The 17,575-nt window shown below is 42.6% G+C and overlaps 1 protein-coding gene across 3 annotated transcripts in view; it reads right to left on the bottom strand.

Moving 5' to 3' along the window:
* Positions 1–1,838, bottom strand: part of EFNA5 (ephrin A5) — a 203,767-nt gene extending 201,929 nt beyond the window's left edge. For 2 of the 3 annotated variants that reach the window (XM_069002596.1, XM_069002598.1), the window contains exon 1: positions 1,687–1,838. In XM_069002596.1, coding sequence (XP_068858697.1) covers positions 1,687–1,811 — 125 coding nt within the window. In that variant the 5' untranslated portion in view covers positions 1,812–1,838. Of the gene's footprint in view, positions 1–945; positions 1,246–1,686 lie in introns of those variants that run through there. The other variant, XM_069002600.1, reaches the window with a different exon arrangement.
* Positions 1,839–17,575: the final 15,737 nt, after the last annotated feature.

The following is a 17,575-nucleotide window of genomic DNA, read 5'->3' as shown; positions in this document are numbered from 1 at the left end:
CGATCCTCCTTTCACCCAGTGGGATTTGAGAATATGGCTTCATTTTTTTCCTTTTTTCTAGCAGTTACATTTCATTTTGCCTAACAACAGAAAAAAGATCTCAGTTTTTTAGAGACAAGCAATTTTTGGGACATACATTCTTTGATGGTGATGTGAGGTATAACTTTTCATCTTATTTACTCTGAGCAATTTTTTTCAAGTAACACACGTAGAAAGAGGAAAGTGTAGAGAAAGACATTTCAAATCGGAGATACTCATCATACCCAAATATGATTGTTTCTGTTTCTTTGTCTCAAGTTTTTTGTGCCAACTATTTATCGCTGAGGCGCTGTGACCAGGAGCACAGTGTTAAAGTGCTGGACAGACTAGCTAACCCTGGGCACTTGAAAATTCTGTCCGTTAACTTCTGCATCACCTATTTTAAACCTGCTCTGGAATACCGAGTAGTGAAGTTTTCTGCAAGCAACACAGATCTATTAAAAAACATGACCTGTGACAAAAATCAATGTGCTAATCTCAAGCCAAACAGCAGTATCAGAAGCATAAAAAAGAGATAACCTAAGATAAAACGTCCCCAAATTTACTTAGACTACCCTGACAGGTTTACGAAAGAAAAAAAAAAAGGGTAAGCACTTTGACACGGGCACTTTGACAAGGCAAAAATATTTAATACCCAGCTGACTTTTTACCTAAACACATGGATACCATTTGGAGCAGGACTGAAATTATCTGATGGTAAACAAGAGGGAAAACTCCAGAAAAAAAAATTAAACCTCCCTTTCCAGTGCTGAACTGCACTCAGAGGCTGGTGCTAGGAACCCTCCGGCGCAAGGGGAGCGGAGCGACTGCGCCAGCACCACTCGGCCGCGACGGCGGGGACCCCGGAAGATGCGCCGTCCGTGTCCGGCGGCACCGGCAGACCCCGGCCCGGGACGACATACCTACCTCGCTTCCTCACCTCCAGCCCGCCCGGGAGAGCCCCTCGCCGGGCGGGCAGCGCAGGGCATGGCCGGGCAAAGCCGCCCCTGACAACCACCTCACCCGGGGTGCTGCGGAGGTCCCGCCGAGGACGCAGAGCCCTGTCCGGGGCCGGCTCCCCGCTACCGGCGGGCGCCACTCCCGCCGCAGGAACCCTTAGGGGCACCACCTGGGGGGCCGCTACCTCCGCCCCTCATCCCTCCCGAGCTCCTGGAGCAGGGCTGGCAGCAGACGGCGGCTGCCCCGCGGCGAGGGGCGCCCATGCCCCGCCGGGAGGGCATCCATCTGGCTCCTGAGGGCCGGCGGCGGCCGATCCCGGGGAGGAGAGGAGAGGAGAGGAGAGGAGAGGAGAGGAGAGGAGAGGAGAGGAGAGGAGAGGAGAGGAGAGGAGAGGAGAGGAGAGGAGAGGAGAGGAGAGGAGAGGAGAGGAGAGGAGAGGAGAGGAGAGGAGAGGAGAGGAGAGGAGAGGAGAGGAGAGGAGAGGAGAGGAGAGGAGAGGAGAGGAGAGGAGAGGAGAGGAGAGGAGAGGATCACCCCCGCCACCCGCCCACCGTTGCTGCCTGAAGCCCTGAACCTCCGAAAAATAAAAGTTTTACTCTCCATCTTGCAGCCGGTCTCTCGACACGAGTCTCCGGCGCCGGAGCGCCGCTGTGCGCCCGCCCGCCCGCCGACCCCCGCCCGGTGCGCGCCCGCGGCCGCCCCGCGTACCTGGGGTTGGAGCTGTTCCAGTAGACGGCGTAGCGGTCGGCCACCGCCTTGGCGCCGGGCTCCTGCCCGCGCACGCACACCCACAGCGCCGCGGCCGCCAGCAGCAGCATCTCCACGTGCGGCATCGCGGAGCGAGGCGGCGGGATGACGGAAAAATAAAGAAAAGGGGGGGGGGGGGGAAAGAATGGGGAAGAAGGCAGGCGGAACCAAGCCGGGGCGCGGGAGTTGTGGGGTGAATAAATAAAAAGCGAGGCGCGGAGGCGGTGGGCTCCGCGGCGTGCCGCGCCGCAGCGAGAGGAGGGCGCCTGGCGCCGAAGACGGGCAGCAGGCGGGGAGGGCGATCCGCGGCCCCTCAGGAAGCCTCACCCTGGCAGGGGGTGGTGGGGGCCGAGACGGGTGGCGGCGGCAAGCGGCGGGAGGTGCTCATTCACCGGGAGTCCCGCACGGAGCCCACGGCACGACATACACCGGCCCGCCGGAGCGGCGGGCGGGCGAGAGCAGCCCTTCCTTCGCCCCCTGCGAGCGGCCCCGGCGGCGCTGACGGCCGGAGTGCGCGGGGATGGAAGGAGCGAACGAGCAGGAGACGGGGAAGAAGAGCGGGGAGGAGGAGGGGAAGGAGATTTTTCCCCTGAAAGCCCACGGCGACTCCTGGCAATATATTAAAGGCCGCCGGCTGGGAGCGGGAGGAGAAGTACCCGCAGATCTCAAAGTACAAAGTTTGTGTCTTCCTTTCTGGCCCTCCGTTCCCCGCAAATGAGCAACAAACAAAACCAGGGAAAAAAAAGGGGGGGGAGGGGAGAGAGGGGGAAAGAAGCAAAAGCCCTGAGGAGTTTGCTTGCTGCGCTGATGGAGTTGAGGAGCCTGTTCTGCAGCACGGAGTGTCTTGAAGGAGACTTTGTGGAGTGGTTTTCTTGTCCTTCCTGTTCCTGGGCGGTGGATGCACCAAGGACTGAGCAACAGCAAAGGAAAAAAAAAAAAAAAAAAAAAAAAAAAAAAAAAAAAAAGCGGGGGGGGTGGGGGCAGGGAAAAAAAAAAACGGCCAATCCAAGAAATACAGTGGCGTGGAAACCAAGGAGATGAAAGTAAAAAAAATTGTTTTATGAGAGGGCGTGGAGGAAAGCAAAATCTCGGAGAAGTGCAAAATCAAGCCTGCAAACTCCTCTGATGATGCTGGTCTTGGCTCGCCTCTCCTGCTCGGGGAACGAATGGAGCGATAAGGCGAGGTGCGGAAATCTCCTGATTCAGCCTCCCGGAGCCTCTCTGAGATAAAGCAGGGTCCAGTTCCGTGAACATCAACTTCTGCGGAAGGACAAAACAGTTTGAAAGAGCAGGGAGGGGGTAAGAGAAAAAGAATCCACCCCTCAGATGGCTACATAAGGAGAACGAAAAAAACCCAACCACCCCAGATCTTCTCGGTCTTGCCCAACAGCTGCTCCCCTTTTCCCTCTGAAGCAGCAGCAAGAGCGGCAAGGAAAAATATACCACGCCAGCAGGCAAATAAATAAACTTGAATGCAGCGGCAGGCAGGGAGGGATCGTAAAGAGCGACGAGGATTGGAGGGGCAAAAGTCAGCTCTGGAAAAAAAAAAAATTGCTTTATGGGAGGAAAAAAATCTTTAAACAGTCACGCCCCCTTTTGCAATGACCGGTCCCTTCACTGCGTGTAAATCCGACATCAGCAACCTGGAAAAGCTAGGAGCCTGGCGTGCTGAGCTGTCTCTGTGCATGCGTGTGTGCGACAGGCAGCCGCAGAGATCTATGCGCGGTATAGCGAGGTAGGCACGCACACAAACACACACACACGCATACATACATGCACACGAGAGGGTCAGATCGGGCGCCGGTGTGCGCGAGGGATGAAGACGAGGAGGAGGTGCAGGCAGCCAGCTCCAAGCACGGGCGCTGCTGCTTGATCATGTGGGATTTTTGCATGCAGTTTACTTGGGAAAGGGGGGATTTGCCTGCGCAGCCAGTCAGGACACAGTCTGCTGTTTGCTTACAGATTCCCTTTTTTTTTTTCTTTCCTTTTTTTTTTTTTTCTTTTTTTTTTTTTTCCCCTTTTTTTTTTTTTTTTTTACACCTCGACCTGATTGGCTTGCAACACGAGAAGGGAGGCGTCGTCCCGGGCTTCTCCTCCTCCGTGCCAAAAAAATACCCAACCCCACCTTCTGGAAACCTGACTAATTGAATTACTAAGACCTCGGAGTAGTTCCTGTGCAGCCTTACTGCTGAAGGTAACCATTTCAACGCTGGATGCTGCGACAGGCATTGCGCGGGATGCGGACGAGTTTCCGCCGGCCACGACAAACAGTGTGCCGAGAAATTCCATCGAAACAGCAAATTCCTTCCCCGCGTTCCCCCCGCGGCGGGGGTCGACACGCTTGCCCCGGGCGACGCGCGGCAGCGCCGGGTCCCGCACACCGCAGCGCTGCGGGACCCGGCGGAGCGCGGAGGGACCTTCCGCAGCCGCGGAGGCTGCTCCGCTCCGCCACGCGCCGCCGCGGACACGCCGACACCAGCGGCGGGGCACGGTGGGCGCCGGGCCGGTGTTCGGCCGCCAAATGCCCGCGGGTGCGCGGAGGGGGCGGCGCGGCGCGGGCAGGTGAGCGGCTCCCGCGGGCGGGGCGGAGCCGGGGCCTCCTCCCGCCGCTCCCGCCCGCCGGCGTTGCCGGGGTGACGGCGGCCAGGGCCGCGTCCGTCCCTTCCCTTCCCGTCCCGCCCCGCCCCGCCCCGTCCTGTCCCGTCCCGTCCCGTGCTTGTCCCGTCCCGTCCCGTCCCGTCCCGTCCCGTCCCGTGCCTGTCCCGTCCCGCGCCGCCGCCGGGGCCCGCGGGGCCGCGTCCCGCCCGCCTGCGGCCGGCGCGGCGCGTTCGGAAGCGCCCCGACTCCCCCCAGCGGCGCGGAGCGGCGGCGCAGCGCGGGCGGAGCGGCGGCCGCATCCTGCGCGGGGCTCGGCTCTGCCGCGGGGATGCTTGTTGAGCTGTTCATTTCCCTGTGGTTTTCCTCAGCGTCGAGAAGGACATTGCGGGTTAATCTACACCGGTCGCATCACCCAAACTGCCCGCGATTTCTGCTATTCGTCCCCCGCTCGGAAGTTAGTGAAGCGACGGAGCATGGGCTGGAGTTAAAAAGAAACAATCAAACCCCTTGGGTTTGTTTTTTTAATTGTTTGGGGTATGTTTTCAGTTTGTGTGTGGGTTTTTGTTTGTTTTGTTTTTAGCGAAGTATTTTACGGTTTTCAAAGCTTTACTATTAAAAGCTGAAAAACTTGTCTCCCTATGGTCTTCCTTCAGCGTTGTTTACAGTATGTTGACATCTGCAGATTAGTGTTAGTAGGGTACAAAGTACATCAGACAAGTAAATTACCCAGGTATAACAGGCACCATAATCCCAAACTCGGTACATTCCTTTTCATTAAAAGAAGCCCAGCAATTCCGATTTTTTGCCATCTTTGAACTAAGTTCTTTTAGTAGGCATGGGCACATCCAATATTTCCTTCGTCTTTTTTGTCCAGCACAGACAGAGATGTGCCATTGTAGGAAGCAGAATAAATAATGCTTTTTCACCCAAAGAATCTCCTCAGCCACATTTGTAAGAAAAGTTCATTTTTTTTTTCCTCTTTGTTCTGCTTGTGAGAAGTATCACAGGGAAAGAGCAAGGGGTCATTTTGTACAACTTAAAATACATTTTAATAGCAGAGTCAGAGCTTAATCCAGTATATAAAATGTCCTTCCAGGACTGCAAGCATTGTGGGTTTTTTTAAAGACATACAAAGCTGTGAAAGGAAGGCAAACTAATAATAATTGGGGGAAGAAAATCCAAAAAAGACTAACAATAGCAGGAGTATATCCTTTGTCCCTGCTTTACTTAGCAAGCAAGCTGTAGGTGGCTGTATCTTAGTAGTTTATAAACAATACAGAGATATAAATCCTTTAGACTGAAGATGTAAATTAATTCCATGAGTAAAACAAACTACCAGTTTAATAAAGAGAAAGAATTTTTTTTACACCATAACCAGTTCACAGAACTGATCAAATATGCAGCACCCAGGAACAAACCAGCTTCTAGCCCACTCTCCTTTTTCATGATTACATTATTACACAATTATTGATGGCGCAGTTGTAAAATGCTTCTGTATACCAATGGCCCCTGGCATAAGCATTCATTAGGCAGAAAGGTAAAGACTGTTAACAAGTGATTCAACACCGGTGAAACTATTTTGAATACAGTGTTTAGAAAAATTAGTATGTGTGCAGACTGGGTGTCTGGTACTGCCTCTGACAAGACTGTGTAGCTGCCCCTGAATCCTCAGCTCCACAACACAAACAAACCATTACCATCCACTGCAGAGCCTGTACTTTCTCTGTGGCTGCACGGAATTCCTGTGGCTTGATGTGCTGTGCTGCAGCCACTACCTTAATTGATCACATAGCTCAAAATAATTAGCTAAGCGCAGCCTAAGACTTTGTCTGAGGGAAAAAGGGATGTTTCTGTAGATTTTCTTTCTTTGCTGATTGCCATTAACGGTTCACATTATTTTTATCATTGTCCAGCAATGCTTGGTATCTTGAGCAGATACAAATGACTTATGGTGTTACAATGTAGGTAGAGTTGTTAAAATATAATTTAAGTACTTGGCTTTGCCATTCAGAGATACTTTGTCACTCATAAAACAGAAAACAGAAAATATATCTCTGCATTATTCCTGTAGCATGTATGTATGATTTTTATCTCCTACGAATTTGAGCAGTGCTTTAGAAGTAAAACTAACTGGTAGGACCCAATCCACCTTTTCCTGACATTAACTCCAGTGACTTTAAAGACATTCAACAGGCAAATATCATGGGCTTTTTCCTTTTGTTACAATGCAGAGAATTAAGACAAGCCCATTCTGGAAAATGGATGCATATTGCGAGTTAGTGAAATATATACCGGGGTTTTTTTCCTAAATTTTGTGGAAATGTGAATTTTTAAATCATATGTCAACATTTCAGTAGAATTTTATTAAACATAGCCGGGCAAAAAAATATATATATTCCTGTGGTTGGTCTGTATTTAAATCATCTGCAATATTTCGTTAAAAGGCTGAACAAAATTTCAGCTTATTTGTTTATCAGTGGTTACCCTGGACCTGTATTTCTCAGGATCTGAAAGCATCATGCATTCTTATACTTTTAATCACTCTCTGATTGCGTAAATATGTTGACAAAAATTATTTAGAAGCAATCTCAGCTTCAAGTTTTGCAAACTGATAACTGAACAGAATGGTTAATCATCACAAATTCTCTCATCTTTTACAGCAATCCTTGATACTGTAAGCTGTCAAAGAGCAATTCAGAACAAAACCTTAGACTAATTTCCATATGAGAAGAGTAGGTACCACAGGCATAAATAATACTGTTGGAGAGAATTACTGAATTCTGTATAGAGAAGCATGTTCCTAATTTGATTGCAAATATTCTCAACTAGAATAAGAGCTTTCTTTCTAGGTGATTTCTCTAACTTAAAGATATTTTTTCTTCTCAGACACATTTACCTGTGAGAGACTCTGTGTATGTACTCCCTATTTTTTTGTCCTTTTTTTCTTTCCCACTAGGAAGAATAAATAATCTCATGAAAAAGAACATAAGGAAATGGCTTCAGACAAACCTGAACCAGGATTTACTTTTGTGTGTGAGTATTTTCAAGTTGCTAGAATAGAAGAATTAAATGAAGATTCTTGATATTCTTTTTATTAAACTGTCTGGCAACTCCCTTGCTCCCCTAGCCCTCATTTTCCAGTCTACCAACCAGAGATAGATTATACCTTTACTCTGCTGTGATGTACTGAGGCTCAATAACTTCATGGGTTTGAATGTTCAAAGAAGCAAGTGAACACAAAATACAGTAAAATTGAATTTTAGACAAATTTTAGAGTGGTATCTTTCTGAGATATTTTCAGGCATATTATTTTGTACAGGAATCATGCATGTTCTTTTTTGCACATGGTTCTTAAAAATTTGCTGTTGTTTTAAAGAAAATTATCTAGTTATCAACTTTGCTTCCATTTCCAAGTTTGTCAGTTCAAAATCCAGTGTTTCTGGCTGAGCTGTCAAAAGATCTTTAGCTCACAAATTGGGCAAGATCTCTTCAGCACATAACTATTTGAATGTTAGTCTGGAAACTTCCAAAGTTTAACACATTGAGGAAAACTTTGAGAAGGAAACAAAATATTTCCTAGCTTCATATGGCTATTTCACAATTCCTCCCCCCCCCCCCCCCCCCCCCCAAAGCTTGCAAGGGAAAGAATTACAAGGTACAAGATTTTCAAAAACATAAATGGAAGCAGGTTATTTATCTATTCCTAGACACAGAAGTGTTGAAGTTAAATGTAATGTCCCCTCCATATATGTAGGTAATTACTAAGATATAGTGTGTTGCCATTCAAGTTTGTGTTTGTTTGTCTTCGTAAATACTTTTGCTCATGTTTGCTAAATATCTAATTATGAAGAATTTGTTTGTCAACACACTTTAAAGAGCTCAAAATTTATGTCTTTGTGAAGTTAAAGTGTTTTTAATACTGTCAATTTGAAAGGCAAAATAAAAGCATTTGTTTCTACCCACTCAAGACCCTGTGTAGGGTTCCTGGCTCTACAAAATGTAAAGCTCATTGCACTGATTTGTCATTAATATTGATTCAATAAAAATAACTGAAATGGCTCATCAATAAAGTCGAAGCAAGAGAATCCATGGCCCTAGGATAAATATAGAGCTTTCCTTTTCCCATCCACTTCAATTCCTAAAGACATTAATTCAAAGATCTTTTTAAAAGACTTTTGAAAGCAATTGCTCAATCTTAATTTATTACAGAGCCAGGATCTTGCAAAACCTCCAATTTTAGTATTATCACTGCAGAAACAAACATTTAAAGCTTGTAGGTGCAAGAAAGATTAAGCACTGTACTGTAAAAATGAAGTATAATGCAGGAAATAAAAACAGAGACAGTGGACAGTATTAATGTAGTTATTGCAAAGATTGCTGTTTACTCGTGCAAAAAATGCTGTATTGAGCAGATAGGCTATACAGGTTATACAGATTATGTTACATGAGCAGGCTCTCATTTCAGCATCTGTGCATGTCCTATGATGACAGGGCAGGACTTAAACCAGCTAAGGTAAATATTAATCCCGTTCGACCTTGTGATACTCCTAAATGATATTTTATGTTGCTTGCTGTTCAAATGCACATGCTGAGACTGCATTTTTCCAGACTCCTCATGATGAAAGTTAGCTTTTCAGGATTCTTTCTGTGCACTGAGTAATTGCAGATGGTGGTCTAGAACACCAGTGTTTGCTTAGAAACGCTGTTTTCAAGCAGTCTTTTCAAAACAGACAGAAGGAGATTAAAAAAAACAACAGACAAACAAAACAAAAGCCCCAGAAGACTAAAAGAGGTAGGCATGCATGTAAAACCAAACACTGAATTCAAAATAATATGACAAGAAACAGGTGTTTGCAGGTATATGTGGTTCTTGGTTTTGTAGCGTTACATTGACTAGTGGAAAAATCATTGATCTTGCTTGTGGGCATGATGTGGGTTTTTGTTGCTTGTTTAAGCCTTGTTGCATGGGATAGACAGCTAGGGTATTTTTTTGTCTGTGTCCAGATAAGTGAAGAAAAACAAGCTAGAAAATTGAGGCACAGGTGGACTACTGTTATTACCTGGAAACATGATGGAAATCCTGTACTTGATTACCTTCAAGCCCTATGTAGTAAACATAATTATCAATTTTTATTATTAATAGCACACTTTACAGGAATAAAAAAATTCACAAGATACCCTTTAATAATTTTCAGAATTTAATCAACATTCAGGATAATTTTCAATTTAAGTTTGTGCAACTGCAACCATTATTCTTGCTGTTCATTTTACGTATGAATCATAAGCTGTAAAATCATAAACAGTCCCTATTGTTGCAAAACCCTGTGCTTGCTTGTGCATATCTTTCAGTACATAGCAAAGCCTTAGACTTTGACACTGTTCCCTCATCACACAGCACCACCCATCAACTAACATTACTCACATTAGTGAAAATGAATCAACATTAAAAAAACCCCAAACAGCACAGCTGCAGAGTAGGTTACTACAGATCATGCCACAATTCTGCGCTGAGTTAGCACTGGAGGCACTTGCCCTGATATGTTGCACAAGAGTCTTATAGTCTAAAGGCAGCTCTAAGGAGTTCGCATGCAGAGGTAGCTGAATGGCACGAGACAGTCTTTCCATTCAGGAAACTTCAGAACTCCTACGCTAAGGAGACTCAGTGTACATCACATGTTGGAGAGCTCTTTGCAGAGGAGATGCTTTCCTGACCAAGGGAGCAGACCCAACAGGATGTAGTTGGATGCCGTGAGTGACACATGGCCTGGGCAGATGGTGTTCCCCAAGACGTCTGTCAACACAGCACAAAGGTTACCCCCGTGGGTATTTGGTGCAGCTTCTCACCCACGCTGTTTGCTTTGTACAGCAACAGCTCCACTGGTACTGCAGCCATGGAACAAGGTCCTTTGTGCTGGGGAGAAAATCTAATCTGGTTGAAAGAACAAACAGAAACAAGACTGATATATATTATTGCAGTTAATTAGCAAGCAAATTTTGCAGAAGTCTGTGTGCAGCTATGCACTTTGGAAGGTTTTAGCTGGAAGAAAGAAATTTCAGAGGTTTCAGTGATAAAGCTCTGAAGAGTTATTTACTGTAGGTGGGGTGGAAGACCCCTGCAGAGTTTTTAGCTATACTGTTCAGACTTCAACAATGGTTTTAATTAAAAAGCCTGTTCTTAGAGTCATGTGACTATGAGAAAATACACCCTTTCCTTTAGAAACTACATTTCTGAACAGTTTGCAGAGTAGTGTTTGAAGAGTGAAAACTAAATGTTTTTGAAATAGCAGATAACCCATTCATGCCTGGGTACCTGGCTTTTTTTTGTAGTCCTGTATTTGTGTGAATTCCAACACGAAATAGAAAGAGAAGCATTATCAAAGACATTTAGGAGCACAACAAACCACAACTTTCAAGACAGGGTCATGAGAGAAAGGGCGTTTTCTTAACCCTCTTTATTCCTTAATCAGAGAGGTCCACTCTCTGGATATAATACACAAATATAACACTTTTGTTGCAGATTTTGTATGCAGCCTTTTCCACTGCATGGTATACCAAGTTTGGCTGACTCTTGAATTCCAAGAGATTAGACTCAGCCAAGCAAGAACAGAGCAGAATTAGCTGCCTTGTGTGATCCATGCCAACAAAACAGACATCAGTTGACAAATGCCAGTCTGATAATCGTCATGGAAAGCCGATGCCGAAAAGCAATAAGGTTAAAATTTTTTCGGACTGTTTAGCAAGACTTTGGTTGCAGTCTCATTGTCCATGAAGGTGTTGTGGATATAGTGGAGAATGAATTTATGAAAACATTACAACAGTTTGAATCGCATTGTCTGCTTTGGGCCAGTTCTAAGTGAATATTATTCTCCTTACCATCAGCTGTGCCATAGCTTTCTAGAAGACAGTACTGTTAGAGAAGAAAATGTGAGAATTTTATTATTGCAGACCATAATATCAAAAACTTAGATGAGAGAAAGCAGTCTTTTGGCACTCATGATCCCTCTTCCTTCATTATGATTTTTTTTCACAAGTTCCATCTCAGATGAGTTTTTGCACAGACTTCTCTGCTTAATGAAAATTATTCATTAAAATACTACTCTTTTAAATTGAAGTTACAGAAGACTTGTACAGTTAAGAAATTAATTTCACACCTTTTTGGCAATCATTTGCTTTTACTGACCTTCATTTTGGACCTTGGCCACAGGCACTTCAAAGACATGCATCTTACCTTTGACACTGGAAAGGTGTTTTCAAAACTAATTTTTTCAACCTCCCATTTCAAATGGAAAAAATCAGGAGACAGTGGAATCCAGCTAACAGATAACTGGAAAACAGTTCTGAAATGTAGGACTAGCTTACAATTATTGAAGGAAAATGCAAAATCAAGAGTTGAAGGACTAGTGATAAATCCTAAAACAGTAGAAGTAAGATATTGAAAAGAATTCATAAGCAGACTTCTTAATTAGGAGGGATTATTAATGTCTTATAAAATCCACTGTATATTCTTAGATCATTTAGCATTTCAGCATAAACAAAAGAAAACAAACAGTAGTTGTCTTATACTTCTGAAATCCTTTTGTCAACAGGCATATGGCAGAAACAGAGTGGAAAATCACATTGTCTAAAGGCTGCGGTTGAAATCAAGAGATCCGCTATCACTTAAAACTGTAAAAAGGTTTTAATTTTGAGCAACAATTGTTGTTTTCTGCTGTGCAAATGTTGCTGAATCTTCTCTGAGCCAAGAAATAAGAGTAATGATTAACTCTGCGTAACTATTAAACTTCAGAGGGGAAAGAAATGGAAAGAGGAGAAAAACCCTGGGGCAAATCAAACCAGAATGTGGCACTCTAAGGTCTGAGGTCAATAGTCAGTGTGGGGTTTTTTATTACTAAGTTATCTAGGATTTGATTGGTTTGATCCTCCTTTGACTTGTAATAGAATACCAGAACTTTATCAGAAGGAATTTGCCACTTAATTTTATTGCCAGATATTCCCATTTAACAAATCCTTGAGGGTAAATTCTGGGTTTGTCTACATGACCTAGTTAGCTGCAGAGTGGATGTTCTTTATTCAGTCAGAGAGTACCACTAAGGTTGCAACTGCTGCATCACAGTGCTCAGTAAAATGTCCTGCTCCTGGAAGGTGCTGAGTGAGACTGTCACACACAGAGCATATTCATTTCTCCTTATCTTTGGTGCAGTAAAGGATGTTTAGAATTTTTCAGGAATTAATCCAACAGGATTAGACCTAGAGTGGCTAAATCTTCCACGTGTTAATGTAAAAGGAAATTAGTGTGTTGTTATAGAGCATTTGTGCCCAGAATCCATACAAATTGTCATAAGGAGTGATTTACAAGTCACTTATGAGAAAAGCTGTAGCAAGACACTTAACATAGTCTTGCCCACATTGTGCAGATCTAACACAGCGCAGTTTCTTTTGCATGGCTTGTACCTACAAGATCATGGCCCACTGCATAGGCTTTAAGACTTAAGGGATTCTTACATCTGTAGTGTAAATTTATATGTGCTATAGACAATAAATCAAGATTAATAAAATATATGATAAATTTTTGCTAGTAATGGAAAAGCTTACGTGAAAAATCAAAGAATATTGAATTGAAGTTTTACCTGCAATCTTAACCTTGCCTACAAAAATACTGTGCATTGTAGATCAAGAGAGTGTAGTACATGATATTTAGTGTAACTGGCAAAGCAGCAAAGGATATCATTATAGCACAATAAATAACCCTATAGTATAAAGCCTGATATGACTCTTTATATTGTTAGGCTAAATATGGACCTCAAAACCTTTTTTGCAACAAAGTCCCTACATACATATCTGTAAAAGAGCACTTTTTTTTTTTTTTTTTTTTTGGTCCTGAAAACCTTGAAAGGTTGTAATCATGGTTTAAAATAAGTAACTCTCAAATTTTCTTTTGTGGTCATCAATTCCACTTCTCTAAAGAACCTCATAAACACAATGGGCCCAATGCCAAAACAAAAATTAAATGCTCGTGTGATACCCAAGGGAAGACATACTTTAACTATGAAGTATTCTCACAAGAAGCCTCATAAACCCTACATGAAAGTGAATGATCTAGAGTTGGTGCCATTAATGTTTGTTGCTTTGACAGCACTGTTTATCAAAATAACTATGATTTTCAAAGAAAGACTACTTAATTTTGGCTGTATTGCTTTTCTGTTGGAAAGGACCTATAAATAATAAGTTCACTAAGTTTTGGGAGTAGTTTGCAGTCAATCTAGTTTGTTCCGCAGCAGTCAGTTAATCCCTTCAAAGTATCATCTATTCATCAGTTCATTATTTTCTCTAAGCATAGATGGAATATATTAAAGCTATGTAGAAGCATTTAAAAAAAAAAGTTTGGAAAAGAACAGTACCCTGCATGTCAGCCCTTTAGAGAACTGAAAAAACCAGATGCTTTGTTGTATTGTTTTTCTAAAATGCTTCTACTGTCCTTTCCCCTTTTCCTCATCTACTGTATTTAGCTCTTTTTCTTATACTCATTTAAGAAACTGCATTTAAAAAGCAAGTCAGGTTACATTTGTCAGGTATAGCTGCACTCATATTACTCTGATATTCTCTAGCTGCTCTTTGCTTTTGTTACTTTTTGTTGATTTATGAGAGTTGGCTGTAATTTGGTAGCATGAATTTTAAAAGCAGTGGCAGTTTAACATCAAAAGACACATGTAGTAAAGGTCTCAGACTTGCACAAAGTTTCCACACACAAAATATACTATTGTTTATACTGCATATGCATAACAATTGTTTGAAAGTATTCAGTCTTGCTTGCCAGTAACTCCTCAGTCATGTGTATGGACCTAGACCTTTTACATTTTGAGTTTTTTATTTGGTCTGCTTAGGAAGATAGAGGCAAAATTCATCATGGACTTCAGTGAGATCTGGATTTCACTCGCAGTGAGTAACGAACATGACAGCACCAAACAGAATATCTGCAATATTCAACAGAGTGGCATTAAATCTCAGAATATTGTGCCAGATCTCCTAGCATAATTTTCCTTTATTTGCAGCTAACAGAAAAAAAAAAAAAAAAGTATTTCAGAAGCTTGCAAATTTCACTTCTAAGTATACAAGAAAATTCTTTGATTTTTTGCATTCTGCAGGTATCAAGACATATCTTGCTCAGTCAAGGAGCATGCAGGAGAATATGGAAAATATATGGAAAATACAGTTGGTTGAAAACAAAGGAAATCATTTGAGGCCATGTTTAGATACTCAGCATCTCAATGTGCTCTACAAAGAGAGGTAGGGAAGAGTTTTGTCATCTTTTTTACAGGGAGGCCTGAGGCATTTGAGGTCAGTACTTTTCTAGAAACATCTGCTTCAAATTTATAGATGAGACTTTTCTGTAGGTCCCTGAAGTTACGGTTGGCTGTGGGTTGAAGATCACTACTAGCTTGGGCTGTTGCCCACAAATACAACTCTGTGGTTTTGCAGTCCTGAAAGCTATGGTTCCTTTTTGTATGCTTTCTTCAGCTGTTCTTGAATAGTCAACAAGACTTGCCTAACCGTATCATAGTTTCTGTAAGAGGCACCCCAATAAGAAAAACTAGAACTGTGGAATAATGCCTTTTCCAGCAGTATCCAAAATACTCTTCTATTAGGAACTGCATCAGTATTGAGGCTGAAGTCTGGGAGAATTTTAGTACTTACAGTGAAACCAGAATTTTGCCAAGTTTAACGTAACATAATCCAGGCCAGGATTTATGGACACCCTGCATACTGATACCAGGCAGCACCACGCTGTATTTAATCAGCTGGGAGTGGAAACTCAGAGCATGATGTCTGTGGTGAGTAGCTTCAATAAATAGTGCCTTTTAATATCTTTATAGACATTTTCCACCATCATTTTAGACACAGAAAAAGCCCTGTACCCCCAACTTTATTAATATCATTAGTTGATTTTCGTTTTGTTAAATAAACTGTATCCTCTCCCTGGTATTTTTTAAATAACCTCTCAGCTTCATGGATCAGCACTCCAATCCCTCACCTCCTCTGTTCAGATCTCTTTCTTTGCCATTGCAAATACTTAGTCAACACCACCTGACTGCCAAGAAGTTTAAAGATCAACATTGTTTTATCCAGAATATAATATGGTTGTCATAGTTATGAGTTCTCACAACCTAGATTTTCCACAACCTTTGACAAATTGCTTAAATTTGCCAATTCACAGCTTACACATCTGAAAAGTAGATCTAGTAATAATTACCTACTTTTTGCAAGTGTTGAGGGGATTAATTAATCAGTGTTTGTTAAGCACTTAAAATCCCTTGGATAAAAGGCGCTAAATTTAAAATAATGTTTCAACACAGAATTTTAAATGCTAGAATTAATATTGTTAAAGTTCATCTGATCTTAAATATTACAATTCCTGTAAATTCACTTCATTTGACTGTGATTGCTGAAGCATCTCTCTCCTCAAATAATGTCCAGTCTTGAATTTAAAGAAAATTTGATGGATGGACAATCTGATATCCCTGGACAATTGTAACCTGGTGATACTGTAAAACTAGTTGTTACACAACTGGATCAAATTTGCCAAGCTACAGCTTTTATCCCTTTTGATTCTTCTAGCTTTTGTCTGCCATGTATAAATGCTCTATTACATTGTATCTTCTCTTTTAGTTGATGCTTATGTTTCCCTCTGACTGAAGAATCTTTGATAAACTAGCAACTGAGTGACTCTGGGAACTCAATAATAACCTACTTTACAGTTTTCCATTAATTTCTACAGTTCTTCAAAGAACAATTTCATAATTTTCAGCATTTTTCTGTTGTGTGTAATCAAACTGGATGCAAATGGACTCAGCAAGCCACAAGATCCTCTTGCTTCTCACAGATAAGTATTTCTCTACCTACACTTCTGAGCATTTTTATCTATATCTATGAATAAATGTGAATCAAATAAATAAAGAGGCACTTGATTATTCACCCTAAAGAGAAAAGCAGTGGCTTTTAATGAAGTCTTTAACGTATTGGTCGGCCAAAATAACCAATGTTTTCTCTATTCCTTTGCTTGTACATTAAATAAAAGTACCATGAATGACCACTTTGCTACATTTTAATCCACTCAAGCATCATATATAGGAGTATCAGACTCTGTGTTCACAGGAATAACATGTAAAAATCTGTGTGCTCCCCTGTCACAGGGATACATATAAAGTTTTTGGGCGCCTATAGTTATGAGTCAGTAGCCTTTCTATGTGCCATACATTTGTAGTTTCACATGCTTTAGAATTCCTGTGATCCCCAGGCAATAATGGCATCTTTCCAGAATTTCTTTCACAGAAACCTTTTTTTTTGTGTCCCTATATTTTTTCCTTTGTTTCTTTCTTGCATTTTTACAGTATCACAGAATCATAGAATATGCTGATTTGGAAGGGACCCATCAAGATCAGGGAGTCCAACCCTTTGCCCTCCACAGGACACCCCAAGTTACACTATGTGCCAGAGCATTGTCCAAACACTTTTTGCACTCTGTCAGGCTGATGCTGTGACCACTGCCTTGCAGGGTCTGTTCCAGTGCCCAGACACCCTCTGGAGGAAGAACCTTTTCCTGGTATCCAACCTAAACCTCCCCTGACACGCCTTCAGGCCATTCCCTTGGGTTCTGTAACTGGGCACCACAGAGAAGAGATCAGTGTCTGCCCCTCCTCATCCCCTCAAAAGGATGTTGTAGATTGCAATGAAGTCTCCCCTCAGTCTCATCCTCTCTTTCAAACTCTCTCGGACAGTATTTAAAAACACTGTCTCCTTGCTTTCTTCCTTTGGGACCTTTATCTTTATTCTCACCTCAACAATGGATAAACTGGATTTTATTCAGGATTTTTTATTCTGCATTAGTTAGAACACTGTAGCCTGATTTTTTTTCCCCACCTAAAAATATGTGTATTTCCCATTTAATAAAATAAAGTATATTCTTTACTTTGTCCTGTTTTTAAGGTAATGGTAAAGACATCAGTGACAAGGAAACCAAAGACTGTTATTTGAATTAGAAAGAAGCAGTATCATATGCATATACAGTACATATAAATTGCCTTATATAGAAAACAGAGATGTACAGACTTTCTGTGGTGCCAGCCTTAGGGATCTTGCCAGTGAGGCTTCAAATGCCAAGAGATGAATCTTCACTTTATCTTCAGAAGCTATGCCATAATGTTGCAGATCTAACCATGAACATGTTTATTCTGACATTTAAAGTACACTTGCTCAC

Source organism: Aphelocoma coerulescens, assembly GCF_041296385.1.
Source record: "Aphelocoma coerulescens isolate FSJ_1873_10779 chromosome Z unlocalized genomic scaffold, UR_Acoe_1.0 ChrZ_unloc_scaf_1, whole genome shotgun sequence".
Classification (NCBI taxonomy): Eukaryota; Metazoa; Chordata; class Aves; order Passeriformes; family Corvidae; genus Aphelocoma; species Aphelocoma coerulescens.
The sequence above is the reverse complement of the archived record's forward strand: the minus strand, read 5'-3'. Positions and strand labels throughout refer to the sequence as shown.